The sequence below is a fragment of the Mustela erminea genome, chromosome 21, assembly GCF_009829155.1.
Source record: "Mustela erminea isolate mMusErm1 chromosome 21, mMusErm1.Pri, whole genome shotgun sequence".
Taxonomy (NCBI): domain Eukaryota; kingdom Metazoa; phylum Chordata; class Mammalia; order Carnivora; family Mustelidae; genus Mustela; species Mustela erminea.
The window spans coordinates 21,428,919-21,449,234 of NC_045634.1; the positions used below are offsets into that span (position 1 = coordinate 21,428,919).

Here is a 20,316-nt window from a genome sequence, read left to right on the forward strand (position 1 = left end):
CAGTACCGTATCTCCACACACACTTTTGGATGGTCTAATACATTTTTATTCAGCTTAAAAGATTTTTTTTTAGTCAATAATATTCTTCTACTAAGCCTTTAAAGACAACTTATTATTAGATGGTAAGTTTGGTTTCCTTTAGACAAAGATGATAGAATTCAAATTTGCCAGGTTCTTTTGAAGGATCAGGAGAGGCGGCTGTCTGAACTGATGGAGGTTTATCTGTCCTGTCACACTCAGAGTGGAGATAAAAGGCATAATGTTGTTCACCTAGTAACACTTTTTAAAAAGTACACTTACACACAATTTAAACAAACTGCCTAAGATATATGATGGGCATAGGAATTACACCATTTTAAATAATACTAATTACGAAAAGATCCTCAACATAATTGGTTAATGCAAATAAAAAATCGTCAGATTATTACAACAGTCAAGATCTCTTACGTCAATTTGTGCTTTTAAGACTATTGCTAGCTCCCTCTCGGGAAGGTGGAAGTAACTGTATATAATGTAGAAAAAGTTTTTTCACTTTTGATACCAATAGACATGTCAACCTCAGATGAAGCACAACCATATTTAACAACTATTTTTTAATTTCCATGAAACAAAATCTATTAATGAAGTATATTTATATGGTAATTGGTAATTTAATGTTTGACAAGTATACAGGGCTACTTTTTCTTGATCACTCATGACAAATACATGATGTTTACAAATATATATATATTTACAGAATACGTATTTAAGAGAACACCTAAGGAAAATGGGACAGTTTTCACACATATTTAAAGTTTCTCAGAAATTCCACCAGGGTCCACATTTGTGACCCTTCCCAGTTGCCAGCACTTCCCTAATGAAGTCCATCCACATACATTAACAGAAAATCCGAATCAAGTGGTATGATTCACTCAACACAGAAATGCCTGTCATTCAACCAAATTCCCTGCAGAGTGAGTATAAATATGAATATAACTTATACAGGGAGTTTGGTCCTCAGTTACACTGGCGACAGATGCATCGTAGTGACCCACGGTCTTCTCTCTAAGGAGATCATATCCAGAGAAAAACAAATGTTCTGTGTAGAGAAAATATGTTGTTTTGTATGGATTAATTGGTAATTAATTGGATTGAAGTAAGCTGTATGTTTCCCAGCTATAGTTGAAGAGACAAAATAGATATACTTATTTGCCAAAGGAGGGATCCAGGGTGACCGTCATTTCTCCCAGGTGGCCCACCAGCAGCTAAGGCTGCTCCCCTCCAGAGAGGACGTCCCTGGAGCCTCATCCCCTCAAGAAGGCCTTCATGGGAGTGGGACAGAATGTGACAGGATTCTTGTTCCTACGGCTGCATCCCATCCTGTGGGACCCGTGCGGAAGCAAAAATAGGACAGATCACAGTATTTTCTCTGCGATTAGCTCTTAGGTTTCTGTGTGTTTTCTGTGCTTTCCATTTGCATTACAACCCCAGTTCTTGGTTGGCGAGCGTTCTTTTGAGATATTCCTGCTCCTGTTTTGAGGACAATTAATATGGAGGTTACGCGATTAAACCAATCATCATAATTTGGGGTTGGGGCCGGGAAAAGAGGAGGGGGAGCGGTGTTGGTTAAGGCTCTAGGAAAGTCTGTGTAACGCTCTTCACTCCCATGGTTTTTCCATCTGCTGGATGGGGGTGTGGTAACACTTACCTCATACACCCTTTGAATTGGCGGAATGCAGCCTGCGCCACGCTTTTTTCTTGGGAGAAGGATTACAATTATGGCATTCGAAGTCCAAGTTTATATCTAGGGGATGTGATAATTGCTTGTCACTGTGCAATTTCTAATAAAAAGCTTTGTTTAAAACAGCAGATTGCAGAACAGGAAAAAAAAAAAATTTGGGTGCAGTCGCAGGAGATGAGCCTGAAAAATAATTACCAATTTATGAAGAGCCTGAGTGCCACCCGAGGGGGGTCTACCTTCCATTCCGTCGGACGCTTTATTTTCTTAAATATGCTCATCAGAAGGCTTGTGCTAGAGAATGCTGTGTGTCGAAGGCAAGCTCCATTGCATTAAGTCAAACTTATTTTAGGGTAGACCTTCCATAGGCTAATACGCATGGGGGTTCTCTAAGAGGGCGTTTTCTGTATTACTTCAAGTACAACGAGGTGGTAGGTATACAACGAAAATGAAACTGTTCTGCCTTGGCTCCTTCGGGTCACTTAATTTTCATATTCTGCGTATATGTGACACACCTGATGTTCATGGCCTCATATCCTGTGTATCTAGGATAGATACATAGAGCGGGGTTCCGTCACCAAGTAAAATGAATAGCCCTCGGTTTTCTCATCCTTAAGAAGGAAACACAATAATACAGTATTTCAAGGGTTGAAGAGTTGGGAAGAGACGTGATCACAGAGCATTTTGTGACAAAGACTACTTTTCTGATTAACGTCAAATAGAAACAGGGTTACAAGTGAGAAAAAACAGGTGTAAAAGATGTCAAGGATTACTATCCAGTTATTGTGTAACTGTGACATCTTTGCTTAACTTTGCTGACGTTCGTTTGTAGAGGGGATGATCCCACTTACCTTGAAAGGCTCGTGTCCTCTGCCCGGCACCGTGACTGGGGGACCATATGGTATTGCGGTTGAGAACAGAGGCGGGAGCCGCCTGTGAGGCTGCACTTGAATCTCAACCTTGTTGCTTACGACATGGGGGATACATGCTGTGTATGATAGTAGGCAATTTAATTCATTTCTTTCTTACAAAACAGTAAGTATATTTATATCCCAGAGGGCTCTGATGAGCATTAGAGCTCGAATAATTCCGGTTAGATATCAAGGGAAGTTAGCTGCTCTTATTCATTCATATTTTCTACATAAGAGCAGGGAAGATCTCAGGCCTGCCCTATTTCCCCCCAACCCTAGGCCGCAGCCACTTGGCTAGTGGTTAGACCCTGTTTCCTCCTCCCCTCCCAAACTGAGCTCTGTTTTAGGGAGTACCTTCCCCAACCAAGTGACCAAGTTCCATAACTCTTGGGTTAGCCCCTCTGTCCTCCTCCAAACCCATTTAGTTTTATAAAAGATTCAGCAGTGCTTATTTTTTGTGCGGCTTTGAATATACAATTACATTTATGTTCCTGGGTGATCTGGATTTGGATCACTTTCTCTCTGGATTACCTCCAATGTTTGCCCATTCAGCTGAGGATCAGTTAAAACATTGAGGAATTCTTGACTTCTAGAATTTGGAAGAATGTAGAAGGGCAACTGGAAGCAAGAATCCTACAGCATCCTGTATCAGGCAGTGTGGCAAGAGAGGAGGACCAGATCGACGTGATAATCTGAGACAGTTGTCACATGGTTTGTTAGTAACATGACACACTAGTGTCACTCCGTCACCTTAGTGACAATTTAAAAAATCATAGTTTAAATAGATCAGGTGCATAGCTGCCACTGTGATGTTACTCTGATTGTGTCATTTCCCACGTGTTAATGCAGCTTACCCCAAATCATTGGACTGTGTGTCATCCTTAAATAGGCCAGTGAGGCATCAGTAAGCCAGTAAGGGCTTTTTTTTTTTTTTTTAAGATTGATTTATTTGGGAAGAGAGAGAGAGTGCGTGCATGAGTGAGGCAGAAGGAGAGGGAGAGAGAGAATCCTCAAGCAGACTTCCCACTGAGTGTGGATCCCAAGGCAGGGCTCAATCTCAGGACCCTGAGATCACGACCTCAGCTGAAATCAAGAGTCAGCCCCTTAACAGACTGAGCCACCCAGGAGCCCCAGCCAGCAATGGCTTTCAAGAAAGACCTTTTGGGTAATCTCCCAAACACTTTCTGCTTCTTCAGACAGTGGGACTCTGCAGGGATTCTAGCAAGGAACAGAGAAGGACAGGGAAGACACTCTCTGATCCAGTACTCATAATGGAGTCCAAGTTTTCACATTACTTCAGAGCAGCAAAATCTATAGCTAAGCAAGTTAAGGCAGACTGAATAATGATAAGTAAGCTGTGTGCGCTTAAAATTGCTTATGATTTGTATTTCCTTTTGAGGACAATCCTCAACATCAGCAAGGTTTTTAAAAGATTAAGATATTTACATCAGCTTGGCTCTTCGATGACATATATATATAAAATCTCCAGAGATGGAAGTCAGAGTTAAGATCGCTTTCCCTGTGAATACACCAAAGAGAGGGTATCAACCATGGAGTGTTCAATATTCAGACACAGAAAAATGTCTGGATCCAGAGAATTATTGTGCTCAGCAGATGAAGAGTAAAAGGTTGCTATTATTGGTGGCTTCTTATTTACAGCCCTTCAAAATTATGTGCCAGTTTTTCTCAAGAACCATTCTAGGAATCATCTTATATAAAGTAGGATGTGTATGTAGGAGGTCACTCACACAGGTGAGGGCACGGCTGTTTCGATGCAGCCTAATAGGTGGGGTTCTGTGTAACTGGTACGCTCCCCCCAGAAAGAGATGACTTCAAGCAGATTTCTAGCAGCAAGTTTGGCATTAAACATACATGTGACAACAAGCTTCAAGGGGAGGAAAAACCCTCTCAGAACAAAAAGGCCTTCAAGACTTAACTGTAAGAACTTCTCCAACTCAGAGAGTATTTTCTTTCTACCAAGGAAACCACTTATACTCTTGTTTAATGTCTTAACTTTAAAAAATAGAACCCTATGATCCAACAATTGCCCAACTAGGTATTTACCCAAAGGCTACAAAACTACAGATTCAAAGGGGTACATTCACCCCAATATTTACAGCAACATTATCAACAATAGCCAAACTATGGAGAGCATCCAAGTGCCCATCGACCAATAAATAGGTTTTAAAAAAAATGTGGTATTTAAAGGATGTGTGTGTATATATATCTATATATATATCTATATATATATAATATATAAAAATACAACACACACACACAATGGAATATTACTCAGCCATCAGAAAGAATGAAATCTTGCCATTTGCAAGGACCAGGATGGAACTGAAGTGTATTATGCTAAGTGAAATAAGTCAAACAAAGACAAATACCATATGATCTCAGTCATATGTGGAATTTAAGAAAATAAACAGATGAACATATGGGAAGAGGGGGGAAAAGGAGAGGAAAACAAACTGTAAGAGTTATTAATGATAGAGAACAAACTGAGGGTTGATAGAGGGACGTGGGCTGCGGAGATGGGCTTGGGAGTTAAGGAGGGCCTGTGTTGTGATGAGTTCTGGGTGTTGTACGTAGGTGATGAATCACTGAATTCTCCAGAAACGAATACTGCACTCTATGTTAGCTATCTGAAATTTAAAATAAGAAATGGAAGACGCTAAATTAATCTTTAATTTATATTCCATTTCTGGGTCTGTTTTCATTGTCCCTCTAATGCCAACTGTGCACCAAACACTATAAATCCTATATCTCACATATTGTCCATCAGACAATCTCACCCATGCAAAAGATGATGTTGGATCTCATTTGGAAGCCAAAAGAGAAATACACATCAGTCATTTCCAGATAAGCATTAAAAATAATCCTTTAGGTTTCTCTGAACATAGCAGCATTATCTTAAGATAGAGCACAATCATAGAAGGGAAAAAGAATGCAAAACAAATGAAAATTTTATACAAAACAAGAATTGGATTTTTGTCTAGGATTATAGTGGTCCATAAATTAAAAAGACTTCCGTCAAATGTTGATTCCCAATTATATCTGTCTCCTGACCCATGACGTAGATTTAAACAGACCAGTGGGTACTTGAAACAGATGCAGTGACCATATGAAGAATTCATTCAGTTCATAAGAAAAGCATCACTCTAGATGAAAACTCCTCATTAGTCAGTCTTGGTCTTATCTTAACCAGACATTCCTGCTTTCAATGAGGTCATGAAAATACCACCCGGGTACTTGCCACGTGCCTAGTACCTATACCCACCACTCTCTACACACCCCTAGTGCTTTTAAAAGCCTTCCTTGCAACATTGAAAACCTTGTTGTTTATACATTTGGAAGTAAGTCTGCTTATCATTTAGAAAAGTCCTTGTGACACCTCTTATCTCTGTCCACCATCTCTCACTTTTTGAAGGACTTGAAGTAAGAGCAAGGCCTCGGCAACCGATTAATGTATCACGTGATTCAGTTTACATCTGCACAGTGGAACAGTTTCCCTGTTATCTTGCATGTGGATCTACAGTGTAATCTGAGAAGCATAACTCACCCACCCCCTTCATTATAAAAATGAAAATGGAATCTTGTATGGAATTGTCAAATCACTACGCTGTACACCTGAAATCAATATAACATTTTACGTTGACTCAACTTCAATAGTAATAAAAAGTCAACAACAGAACCTGTTAAAATCAGCATCTAATACTGACAAATGACATACATGTATCCTCATAAAAATTTCACCTTGCAGGGAAAAGGAGATCCCATCCGTACTGATGTTCATTTCCTATTACTCCTTTAGTTCTCTTATATTAATAATTTACGAATACCCTTTGTCAAATGCTTTACATGCCAGGCTCTCTGTTCATCCAGAAACTTACTAGATGACCGATTCATCATCTCTACAAACCAAAGCATAAATGGATTAAAAATAACAAAATTGGACACAAATTCAGGTAACCATGTACCAAACCCAGTGAAAAGAACATGGTTCACCTTTTGGAGGAATTGTCTAAAATGACCCAGTCAGTCACAGTTGTCCTTCTTCTCGGCAATGACACACCAGTTGCCATGATCATTCCCCGAGCTCAGAACATGCAGCTCCGCCACGTGCTCCTTCAGCAGGCCATAGAGCTCGCCTTCTCGAAACACGTGGTAGTACCGCATAAAGGCTCTAGAATCCAAAATGCCGGGCTGTTGTTCTTCAACAGGAATCGTCTCCTCCGAGTTGGAATCTGTGGAGTCAAGTGCAGAAATCCTTCTCAGGGTTTTACCAGCAGAAGGGTGACCTTCCTCCGCATCATCCTCATTCACGCTGTTCTCACTTGTATTGGCGCCTTCCAGAAAATTCCCATCTCCATTTCTCCTCACTTCTCCTTGTTGGTCCCCACGTAGATGTTTCCTTGCGGCTGGTGCTCTCGGCCACTCCAGTTGTTTCTGAGACGCTTCCACAAACACGTCTTCATCTAAACTTTGCTCTCTTGTTGAAAGGGGTTCTTGGTGTCCTAAGTCTAAACTGGAGTGTCTGGAAGGCTGGATGGATACAGTGCTATTGGCCCAACCTTCTGTATTTTTCAAGGGTCTCACTCTTTCAATTTGCTTCCTCAGAGTTGATTCATCCAAAGACCTAGAGAAAAACCAGGAGCGAAAAGATTTTCCTAACATGTTAGAGAATCCATTTTCTTCCTCCCCTTCCTTAGAAATATCTGCACAACACGTTCCAGCCATCAGGGGCTCGTAGTCCATGCTGTGGGACCGCTGTGAATGACCCTGCTCTTTAAAACAAACAGAACAGCTACAGACCGAGCACGGAGGATGGTAGGGATGGCTTCTTTCCGGATGTGCACATGGCTTTCTCCCCGGCTGGCTGGGGTCTGAGAGAAGCCGCGAGCATAAGGCCCTGTTCCACGGAACGAGCACATCTTGCTTCTCAAAGTGCCTGTTCTTTTGTTCCATGGCCCACACGTAAATCATCAGCTGGCCTCCAGGAACTAAGACCCTGGCCATTTCTTTTATTGCTCTGATTCTTCTTTGTTTTGTAGAAAAATGATGTATGACTGAAAAAGAAGAAACTAGATCTCAGTGTGTATACATATAAGTAAACCAACGCATTCAGATACTAGTATTTTCTGTATGATCATGATGCAATTTCAACATGCAGGAAAACCTCTTCATTTCCTATGTGGCAGGACAGATGGTAGGAACAGCACAGCCTTGGTTTAGGGGAGACGTAATTTTTATCTCTGGCTCCTGTACTTTTTAGACAATCTGGGGCAATTATTTAACTTCTATGGATTTCAGGTTTCTTTGCCTATAATAAGACATTTAAATAATATGTCTATTCCAAATCCTACTAGTTCCAAAATCCTACGAAATTTGTTAACTAGAAGGATAATTAGTGTGAGTTAATGAAATTTTCATGGGAGCGCTACGTTAGGTAAGTATTCCCTAGTGAAAGAACTATGAAATAATTCTTTGCTTTCATGAATGATTGGTACTTCCAAAGCACCAAAAGGTTAATACCACTAATCAATGTTAATAAAATTAATAAAGCGGAGAATTAATTAATAAATAATTAAATAAATTATAAATTATTAAATGATTAATTAAATAATAAATTAATAAAGTGGAGAAGAATGTTAAAGGTTGTTTTTCTCTTTAGATAATGTGAAGATAGGCCAGCCAAGCCCAAATCCAAATAAATGCTTATAATTTTTAAAAAATTGATATAAATTGGTTGTGTATGTGTTTAACAAAAATCAACACCTATGTCATTGTTTTGCTTCCAATCCCTGCAAAGTTAAAGTAAGATTCAAATAGGACTGCCTTTATCCAGCTTTAAGTGTGTTATTAGGCATATTTTAATCAAATAATCCGTGGAAAGCACCAGTCTATTAGTTCCAAGAGGAGTTCGATCACGGTACCATGTCAAGAGAAACAATCAGATCGTTTTCCACATGCAGGGGTATGGCCCACCCCATGTCTCAGGTAGGAAGTTGGTTCTAAGGGGAGTCTGGACACTACTACACAGGTATGAGTAGTGAGGGAGAGAGATGGAGGGGAGGCCAGGACAGCTCCTAAAACCCTCAGCATAATCCAGGTGCTAGTGGTGGTTTTAAATCTCTAGTTTACCTGCCGCAGAGAGAGAGCAAATATCCATCCCCTACTCCCGTCCCCACAGAGCCGTTCATAATGGATCATTTGAAAGATTATATTTCTAGAGACAGAGTCTTGGTCACTAAGCTAAAAGGAGGCACAGAGGTCAGGGCGACCAAGACTCAAGATGATGCTAATGTTCATATCTAGGACTATTCATGGTTGTTCATATCTCCCATGACTTGCGCCTAATTCACTGGAGAACTTCTGTGGGTGTATCTTCTAAAGATGGTCAGTCCTTGTGATCTGTCAAGTCTGTATTTGCAAATTTTGCTACTTGCCAAAATATACTTGTAGCCCCCCAAACAGCTCTCTCAGTGTTTTTGTGGTCATTTGCTGACATGCCCATGGTGGCATAAAACTCCAGCGTGTACCTTCCCAGCTGAGATCAAACCAGGTGACCCCTGCTTCCTTGTTCCGGCTTGCCTCCTGTCAACACGTGTCCTTTCGTGGTCTATTTAGTGCCATGTTTTTTGCATTTTGTGCATTTTGTGTGTGATTTTGCTGCTTAAAATGATCCCTGAGCATAGTAGATGAGAAGGCGGGGATATGTCTCAGAGAGAAAATAGAGGGGTTATAGAAGCTTTGTTCGGGCTGTTGGCATGAGCTCAAATTAAATGAGTTTTCTCTGGGGGCACCTGGGTGGCTCAGTCGGTTGAGCATCTGACTCCTGATTTCTATTCGGGTCATGGTCTTGGGGTTGTGGCATGGAGCCCTGCCTCAAGGTTCCCCTGGGAGCCATGGCTCCGTATTCACTATGAAATATTCACAGAGACTTAACAGAATAAAATTACTATGAATAATGAGAGTTGACATGTTCCTTTTGGGGGCCCCAAAAGAAAAAAAGCATCTTTAAAACTGGACTACTTTAATATAATAATCTCTTTTAGCAGATTCAGATAGCAGTCTTCAACATTTCAGGATTCAGGGCTTCCAAAGAAGTCTTTTTAAAGGAGGATAGACTTTGTATTTTTTTAAACATTTGTTCTGTGATGATTCATTTTTTAAAAATATTTTGTTCAAAGATTTATTTATTTGCCACAGAGAGAGAGAGAGAGCGAGCCGCAGGCTCCCCACTAAGCAGGGAGCCTGATGCAGGACTTGATCCCACAGCCCTGGGATCATGACATGAACCGAAGGCAGTTGCTTAACCAACTGAACCACCCAGGCGTCCTATGATGACTCATTTTTTTTTTTTTTTTAAAGATTTTATTTATTTATTTGACAGAGAGAAATCACAAGTAGATGGAGAGGCAGGCAGAGAGAGAGAGAGAGGGAAGCAGGCTCCCTGCTGAGCAGAGAGCCCGATGCGGGCCTCGATCCCAGGACCCTGAGATCATGACCTGAGCCGAAGGCAGCGGCTTAACCCACTGAGCCACCCAGGCGCCCTGATGACTCATTTTTAATAGCATAATATCACCCAGGAAATATCTCAATATTTTAGATTGTTGTTTTTAGTTTTTTTTTAAGATTTTGTTTATTTATTTGAGAGAGAGAGAGAGAGAATACTAGCAAGGGAAAGAAAGAAGGACAAGCAGACTCACCACTGAGCAGGGAACCTGCTATGAGGCCAGACCCCAGGACCCCACAGTCATGACCTGAGCCCAGGTCAAATGCTTAACCAACTGAGCTACCCAGGCCCTCCTATATTGTTTTATGTTTATATTTAAGATGTAATACTAAGTAACCATGAGGCCAAATTTTTGGGAAAAGTTTATAACTGAAGTTTACAACTTCATTATATTAAAAATGTACTATATATGCACATATGTATATTCTATTTTAAAACATTATAAACGTAGCCAAAATGGGACGTGAAGATACATTTACGTGAATTATCTCAGGAAACTACACTGAATCTTTAACGGATTAAAAAAAAGTCCCCCTTTATTGTAAAAATCATAATCACAACTTAAAGGCAAAAAGAGCACAATATAGGGATCCCATAGCAATGTGTTCCTGCTGAGACCCCAGGAAATAGGCAGGTTGAATTCAATTACTGGATTCTAGAACTAAATGGGAAGTTACACAAGATCGTCTTTAAAGTCCTGTTATATATTGCTATTTTATGACATATTGTTATGTAGCTTTCAAGTGTACAGGTCTCATCTCTCTGTGGAGAAGCATTCAGAATCGAGAGGTTTAGCATAAGGCAGGGCGTTCCAATCTCAGCACTCCTGACATTTCGGGCTACATAATTCTTTGTTGTAGGAGGCCACCCACTAGCAGGCAGCAGGTCGTACATACACACACAACCAACTGAGCCAGCTGAAAATGTCTCCAGACGTGGACAGGTGTCCCCCTAAGGCTGGCAGGGGCAACATCACCCCAAGTTGAGAACCACTGACCTAGAGTAAATGGCTGATTGGCCCTGTTTTAATATATGACTAAATTTTCATAGACTTGTCAAGCTGTTCTAAAAGTAAGTGGAAAGAGTGTTTCTTTTTGCAATCTGCCAATAAAACACAACGAACGTATCATTAGGTATGATGCTTACCTTTCAAATTATTATTATTAAGAGACATCAAAAAGCAAAAAATATATATTTCTTCATGTGAAGATTAGCAAAAAGTGCCAACATACAGAATTCTAAACAGGGAAGTAAATATATATGGACGTAAGAGAGACAAACTATCAAAGTTTTTCATAATATGGTTCTAAAAGTGAAAGCCAGCTGAAAATGACGCGTCACGTTATAGATACAGTTCCTAAAATACACGGTGTGTTTCCACCCAAGGAAGCATTTTTCTTCAGAAGATGGCAACCAGGTGTGCTGCGTTTCTCCTGCAGACAAGGGGTGAGACTTCTGTTGAGAGCTGAGAAAGGCTTAACTGTGCGCACGGAGCGTTTCCCGGACGCAGGAAAGCTGGGCAGTAACCCCCCCCCCCCCCGCCCGCACCTGTGCCTCAGTTGCTCAGCCTGGACGCAGGGAGCCTTGCAGACTCTCAAACTAACGCCAACAAACAAAAAGAGTGGAGAATACACTTCTCTGACCTTCCACGATTTCTCGTTCCTTAGGTGAGATGACCAACAACCCCAAAACTTTCTTTCCACTCAAGATTCAAAACATTGTAATGAGTTGCTTGGTGTAACAGGAATCCTTTCTCTTCATGTTTAGGCCCCAAGTGGACTTCACAGTTTCAACAGCAAATAAACGGGGCTGTCCTAGAGCAGGTTTCCATGGCAACCGTCTCCTGCCTGTCCTAAGGACATTCCGGGCTGTGGCGTCCAGGCCTGCCTTCCCACGCTAAGCCGAGATACAGTCCCCATCTAAGGTCAAACAGATGGAGGCCTCATTTCCTTCAGGAGAGAGCATCTTACCCTGTGTTTTTCTCTGACACTTTAATCTGGTCACTTTTATGTAGGCTCACCTTGCTTTGACGAAGTTTGTTAGAGTCAAACAGATTCATTTTCTAAGCGGATAGGAGCGAATGATTTGCTTGGCCAAAGATTGTCCTCGTGGCAAAAAAGAAAGTGGTGCACGTTTCCCTGGCGTATTTAAATATGACTAACGTACTAGGTTTCAGGATTACGTGCACGGGGTAAAATGAGCCTTACCTGTGTATGTTTCAAGCACGGGCTTTTGTTGTTCCTTTTCATCTGTGTCCTGTGTGTGTGATGGCACTCTTGCTGGGAAAGTAGGAACACATTCCCTGGACTTCTGAACAATCTGGCATTAAGAGAGCTGACAGGCATTATAAAAACAATGCCATCTGGGACCCGGTGGGGCCATCTTCCCCAGTGCCCCCGCCCCAGTGAGCGGTAGGTTACTCCACACATCCTGCCTGGTGACCTTCAGCGCATCAGTTTCTAGCATCTACTAATAAGGGACACACTTGTGACCTAAAGTTGCTACTATGACTTCTAACGTTCTACTTCATGTTGGAAAAATCTGGCTTCATTTCAGTATATCAAAGTACAAAATATTTCAATGAGCAAAATTCCCCTAATTCTTCCTTACTCATAAGTGTAAGAAATGGGAAGGAGTCATGGGAGAGAACACAACACCAGTTTGAAAGTTTGACTCATTAATACGATCCCGTGTACCACCATTAAGAACCTTTGAGATTAGTCCAATAATCCAGTCGGAATTTTTTTAAAAATTTGATCACATGAATCACATAGACATTGCGACAAAGAATGCATGTTGAGTTGCGAGAAGGGCCTCCACCATGTAAGGTCATTCTCAAAGTGAAGAGGGAGTGTGTGCCCAGGCTGCCTTACCTCCTATGGAGATGATGGCATCCAAGCCCTGATCCCGGAAGGGGAGATGGAGGTTGTCACATACCATGACTTCACATCCTCTACTCCGGGCGATCTCCACCAATGGCCCGCAGTAGTCACAGCCCAGGGCATACACCTGGCTGTTCACTTTAAGATACTTTCCAGTCCCACAACCTGTAAGAGAAAAACCTGCATTATGTGCTGTCCTTTCTGGAAAGTGGAACACTCAGTTTTTCTTACGACAAGCAAGAGAAATAACTTTTTGTTAACAAACCAAGACCGATGAGAGCATAGCATGAAGGTACTCACAACAGCCAAAGAAAGACCTTCAGAGGGCACTTACAGATTTTCATTTGTAATAGAAGAGGGAGAGGAATCAGGAAAAAGAAAATGATATTTATCAAACATTTAATGAGGTCATGCCCGTAGGGTTTAGTGTGCTAGCACAACCAAAGACTGTTAGCTGGCTCACAGCAGGAGAAGAGAGTTGCTAGGACCCCAGGAGTGGGGCTCAGTCCTGTACAAAAGCTACCTTCACATACATATTTTGTTATGCAAAGGTCTGTACGTGATGGTGTTTATTCTCATATTATCTCTCCAGACATTTTAAAAAAGATTTTGTTTATTTTATTTATTTGACAAATTGAGAGAGAAAGAGCACAAGCAGATGGAGCTGCAGGCAAAGGGAGAGGGAGAAGCAGGTTCCCCATTGAGCAGAGAGCCCCACCGTGGGGTTCGATCCTAGGACCCTGGGATCACGACCTGAGCCAAAGCTCAGGGTGAGTTTGGTCAGCTTGGGTGGCTTAACTCACTGAGCCACCCAAGGTGCTCCTCTCCCCAGACATTCTTACCACGTGCTTTCTGTGTAAAACAAACTACTGCCGAGCCTTTTTTCATTGGCTATAAATAAAAGAATTTATACAATAAAACATGCTTTTCAAAAATGCTGAATTTGAATGGAAAGGGAATTTCAATATCTTTTCATCTGATCTAATGTCAGTTCTAGTTTTTTTTTTTTTAAGATTTTATTTATTTATTTGTCAGAGAGAGAGAAGGAGAGAGAGCGAGCACAGGCAGACAGAATGGCAGACAGAGGCAGAGGGAGAAGCAGGCTCCCTGCTGAGCAAGGAGCCTGATGTGGGACTCGATCCCAGGACGCTGGTCATGACCTGAGCCGAAGGCAGCTGCTTAACCAAATGAGCGACCCAGGCGTCCCTCAGTTCTAGGTTTTAAACGATCTCTATTGACTCAGTATGCAACTCTTAGAACTACTTTCTTCTTAGTCTCTGCTCTGGTGGCAGAGACCCAAATAATTCAATATTTATCTAGACCAATCAGATCTGATACTACAATGAGGAGGAAGTACTAGGAGTGAACAATCATCTTGAAACAAAGCCTTCTAGGATCTGATACTTAGTATCATATTTGCACAGACATAGCAGCTAATTCCTCTTCCAGAAATATTTAAAGATATCATTAGAGCTGATATTCATGCCTTCTGGAATTAGCTCTAGATTTTTCTCCCTGAAAAAAAAATCTACCACTCTTCAAGGATGTTTAGTTTACTGCTTCTGAAATACGTCACAATGCTCTAATAACTCCCTCTTAATAGGGCATTCAAAATTATATGAGACACTAAAAGCATAATTCAAGTTCACCAATGCAGATGAGACAGTGGTGAGCCTGTGAATAAAAAATAAGATTCCCAATGTGATTATTTCAGTGTAACGATTGGGGTCTTAGAAATAGTTTAGATCTCATAGCCACTGCTCCCAAGAATGGTTATGAGAAAAAGTAACCAATATTTGAAGGGAGGTATGGGGAAAATAGGAATCACACAGTATTTTAAAATGGCAGCCTGAGTATTTCAAAGATGATGGTCATAATTGAAGAAAAATAGTCTTGCAAATCCATTTGCTTTTTCAATTTAATTGGCTCAGGGGATATGTTTAGAAAAATGGAAACTTACAGAGACACAAAGGAAGAACAGGTTCCTGAGAAACCGCTGCTTATGGGGGGTAGGAGGGGGAGGGAGGGGGAGGATGGGTGAAACTGACGAAGGGGATTAAGAGTCCGAGTATAATGATGAGCACTGACCAGTGTATAGAACAGTTGAATCATTACATTGTGCACCTGGAACTAATATAACACTGTCCATTAATGATGCTGGAATTAAAAAACAAAACAAAACAAAAATAGGTCTGTGGACCATTCAGGCTAGAGGGAGGTGTTCCGAGGGCATCAGGCAGTACTGAACCCACTTGGGCCTTTTCATATCTCAGCATCTCCTGAAAGGCTTCCAGGTCCCATGGCACCCTTGATTTATCCCATATTTACTGATTTACTGATTTATTTTTTAAGACTTTATTTGTCAGAGAGAGAGAGAGAGCACAAGCAGGGGAGCAGCAGAGGGAGAAGGAGAAGCAGACTCCCTGCTGAGCAGGGAGCCCGATGCAGGACTCGATCCCAGGACTCTGGGATTGCGACCTGAGCCAAAGGCAGATGCTTAACCAACTGAGCCACCCAGGCACATCCCAGCTGCAGATTCATTTCCGATGGCACTCAGCCTTACGGACGGTGGCGGATCTCCCAAATATGATGCCAATATTTATTTTCCAGCTGCATACACTGGGATGCCAGAGTGGGGAAGATTTTATCCTAATGAGATGGGGAATACTGCCAAGCCTAGTGACCCCATTATCTTGAATGTGCAAGAAGCACATCAGAACATTTCTGATACTGCGGCAAGGTCCAGTGTACAACGCTCATGTTGCTTTACAAAGTCTCCTGAAAGGACAACCTTCCGTGGTATTGAAGCGAGCTAACAGAAAGCGTTTGCAGGTTTGCATTCCCTCTTTTTTTCCATTCTGCACCACACGCAGAGTAGAAAACAGATACTTGCCCCAGTTGCACAAAATGTTTCAGCGCATGGTGCGCAAGTGTTTGCTAGAAATAACTAATCTGAATGTTTCCTCTCAAGCTTGTAGGAACAACAACATTTTTTAAATTAAGAGGCTTTTTTTTTTTTTTTTGCTAAGATTATCTTGTGAAAGAGGATTCTATTTTCCCATGGGAAAGAGAAGAAAAAAAATATATATGGTCTGTTTATTTCCCATTTTATACATTACTTTTTTTAAAAAAAGATTTTTATTTATTTTCTTGACAGAGATCACAAGTAGGCAGACAGGCAGGCAGAGAGAGAGAGAGAGAGGAGGAAGCAGCCTCCCCAAGCAGAGAGCCCGATGCAGGGCTCAATCCCAGGACCCTGGGATCATGACCTGAGCCGAAGGCAGAGGCTTTAACCCACTGAGCCACCCAGGGGTCCCCATTTTATACATTTCTTAAAACCAGAGAAGACGGGATATGTTTTATTCTGTAGGCATATTCAGTTTCTGGCCACAAATCAGAGGGTCTACATTTTCATTGACTCAATGAAGGAATGGCAAATAGAGAATGACTTAACAAATCAAATTTGATCACAGAGACTGGGAATGAGAACATACAGCCAAACGGTAAAGGGAATCTTAATTATTGGAAAGTACATTTTTATTAAGTACCCCCAAAGGCAATACTATTCAATACTATTGGGACAGACATTTGTCTCTGATGTCAGGTAAAAAAGTAACCTTCTCAAAAAGAATCAGGCTCCGGTCTTATTCCTGCTTTCTAAACTAATCTAAATAAAACTCTCACCCCAGAACACCCTCCATGGCCCATCTAATGTCCTTAGCGACTAGCCCATTTTAGGTAATGGCATTGCCACAACTGCACAGATCCTAGCATTTCCTGAGAGACTTGGGATTTCTACTGTCTTTGAATCATTGAATTTCTTTTCACTTAGACTCCAGTTCCTGCTTCCTTAATTCCTGATACCTGCCCTGAAGACTTGGTTGCATCAGGAACACTTCCCCCCATCTCGGCAAATCAGCTCAGCTGGGGAATCGGGAGAGGAGGTTGATAAAATTTTAGTCAACTGAAAGTTGCACCACCTAAATAGAGCAAACAGCCTAGGATATTACTGCATGGGCAACTGGAACCTGATTACCTCCAGATGTTTATTACTTACGCAAAGTTTTACTAGTAATTAAGTATAAATTGCTAATCTAATGACCGGTCAAGTTACCAGCATAACAAACAATTGATTTTAGTGAGGTGGAAAACCTGGAAAGAAAAAACATTTCCTTTTGGGGATAGTCATATTATCTTACTTTATATTTTTTATTTTATTTTATTTATTTTATTTTATTTATTTATTTGTCAGAGAAGGAGAATGAGAGAGAGAGAGAGAGAGTGAGTGCACAAGCAGGGGGAGCAGCAGGCAGAGGGAGAAGCAGGCAAGGAGCTCAATGTGGGACTGGATCCCATGACCCTGGGATCATGGCCTGGACCAACTGAGCCACCCAGGTGTCCTGGTCCTATCTTCCTTTCTTCTAATCTCCTTGGTCTTCTTTCTTTTCTTTTCATTTATTTTGTTCTTTAACTTCACTTTTATTTTATTATTTTTTTTTTAGGATTTTATTTATTTATTTGTCAGAGACAGAGGGAGAGAGAGCGAGCGAGCACAGGCAGACAGAGAGGCAGGCAAAGGCAGAGGGAGAAGCAGGGTCCCTGCGGAGCAAGGAACCCGATGTGGGACTCGATCCCGGGACCCTGGGATCATGACCTGAGCCGAAGGCAGCTGCTTAACCAACTGAGCCACCCAGGCGTCCGTTCACTTTTATTTTAAAATCTATCTTTTGAGAAACATGGATGGCTCAGTCAGTTAAGCATCTGACTCTTGGTTTCAGCTCAGGTCATGATCTCAGGATCCTGGGATCGAGCCCCACATTGGGCTCCATGCTGGAGTCTGCTTAGAATTCTCTCTCTGTCCCTCTCCCAGCTCTCAATCTCTTTTTCCCTAGAAAATGTCTCTCTCAATCTAAAGTAAATAAGATCTTTACTTTATTATTTTTTAAAGATTTTATTTATTTATTTGACAGAGAGTAGGCAGAGAGGCAGGCATAGAGAGAGGAGGAAGCAGGCCCCCTGCCGAGCAGAGAGCCTGACGGGGGGCTTGATCCCAGGACCCTGAGATCATGACCTGAGCCGAAAGCAGAGGCTTATCCCACTGAGCCACCCAGGTGCCCAAAAGTAAATAAGATCTTTAAAAAAGAAAAAACAGTTTCCTTTGCTGTGCAAAAGCTTTTGATCTTGATGAGATCCCAATAGTTCATTTTTGCCCTTGCTTCCCTTGCCTTTTGCATTGTTCCTAGGAAGATGTTGCTGCGGTTGAGGTCAAAGAGGTTGCTGCCTGTGTTCTCCTCAAGGATTTTGATGGATTCCTTTCGCACATTGAGGTCCTTCATCCATTTTGAGTCTATTTTTGTGTGTGGTGTAAGGAAATGGTCCAATTTCATTTTTCTGCATGTGGCTGTCCAATTTTCCCAGCACCATTTATTGAAGAGGCTGTCTTTTTGCCATTGGACATTCTTTCCTGCTTTGTCGAAGATTAGTTGACCATAGAGTTGAGGGTCTATTTCTGGGCTCTCTATTCTGTTCCATTGATCTATGTGTCTGTTTTTGTGCCAGTACCATGCTGTCTTGATGACGACAGCTTTGTAATAGAGCTTGAAGTCCGGAATTGTGATGCCACCAACGTTGGCTTTCTTTTTCAATATCCCTTTGGCTATTCGAGGTCTTTTCTGGTTCCATATAAATTTTAGCATTATTTGTTCCATTTCTTTGAAAAAGATGGATGGTACTTTGATAGGAATTGCATTAAATGTGTAGATTGCTTTAGGTAGCATAGACATTTTCACAATATTTATTCTTCCAATCCAGGAGCATGGAACATTTTTCCATTTCTTTGTGTCTTCCTCAATTTCTTTCATGAGTACTTTATAGTTTTCTGAGTATAGATTCTGTGTCTCTTTGGTTAGGTTTATTCCTAGGTATCTTATGGTTTTGGGTGCAATTGTAAATGGGATTGACTCCTTAATTTCTCTTTCTTCTGTCTTGCTGTTGGTGTAGAGAAATGCAACTGATTTCTGTGCATTGATTTTATATCCTGACACTTTACTGAATTTCTGTATAAGTTCTAGCAGTTTTGGAGTGGAGTCTTTTGGGTTTTCCACATATAGTATCATATCATCTGCGAAGAGTGATAATTTGACTTCTTCTTTGCCGATTTGGATGCCTTTAATTTCCTTTTGTTGTCTGATTGCTGAGGCTAGGACCTCTAGTACTATGTTGAATAGCAGTGGTGATAATGGACATCCCTGCCGTGTTCCTGACCTTAGCGGAAAAACTTTCAGTTTTTCTCCATTGAGAATGATATTTGCGGTGGGTTTTTCATAGATGGCTTTGATGATATTGAGGTATGTGCCCTCTATCCCTACCCTTTGAAGAGTTTTGATCAGGAAGGGATGCTGTACTTTGTCAAATGCTTTTTCAGCATCTATTGAGAGTGTCATATGGTTCTTGTTCTTTCTTTTATTGATGTGTTGTATCACATTGACTGATTTGCGGATGTTGAACCAACCTTGCAGCCCTGGAATAAATCCCACTTGGTCGTGGTGAATAATCTTTTTAATGTACTGTTGAATCCTATTGGCTAGTATTTTGTTGACTGACAGAATGGGAGAAGATATTTGCAAATGACATATCAGATAAAGGACTAGTGTCCAGAATCTATAAAGAACTTAGCAAACTCAACACCCAAAGAACAAATAATCCAATCAAGAAATGGGCAGAGGACATGAACAGACATTTCTGCAAAGAAGACATCCAGATGGCCAACAGACACATGAAAAAGTGCTCCATATCACTCGGCATCAGGGAAATACAAATCAAAACCACAATGAGATATCACCTCACACCAGTCAGAATGGCTAAAATAAACAAGTCAGGAAATGACAGATGCTGGCGAGGATGCGGAGAAAGGGGAACCCTCCTACACTGTTGGTGGGAATGCAAGCTGGTGCAGCCACTCTGGAAAACAGCATGGAGGTTCCTCAAAATCTTGAAAATAGAACTGCCCTATGACCCAGCAATTGCACTATTGGGTATTTACCCTAAGGATACAAACGTAGTGATCCAAAGGGGCACATGCACCCGAATGTTTATAGCAGCAATGTCCACAATAGCCAAACTATGGAAAGAACCTAGATGTCCATCAACAGATGAATGGATCAAGAAGATGTGGTATATATACACAATGGAATACTATGCAGCCATCAAAAGAAATGAAATCTTGCCATTTGTGACAACATGGATGGAACTAGAGCGTATCATGCTTAGCGAAATAAGTCAATC

General features: G+C 41.3%; 1 protein-coding gene across 5 annotated transcripts in view; it reads right to left on the minus strand.

Annotated features, from left to right (window-relative positions):
- Nucleotides 1-5,773: 5,773 nt before the first annotated feature.
- TRMT9B (tRNA methyltransferase 9B (putative)) overlaps nucleotides 5,774-20,316 on the minus strand; it is a 57,980-nt gene continuing 43,437 nt past the window's right edge. For all 5 annotated transcript variants that reach the window (XM_032328866.1, XM_032328867.1, XM_032328863.1 and 2 more), the window contains 2 exons: nucleotides 13,024-13,197; nucleotides 5,774-7,700 (listed from right to left, as the gene is read on the minus strand). In XM_032328866.1, the coding sequence (XP_032184757.1) occupies nucleotides 6,670-7,700; nucleotides 13,024-13,197 (1,205 nt within the window). In that variant the 3' untranslated portion in view covers nucleotides 5,774-6,669. The remainder of the gene's footprint in view (nucleotides 7,701-13,023; nucleotides 13,198-20,316) is intronic.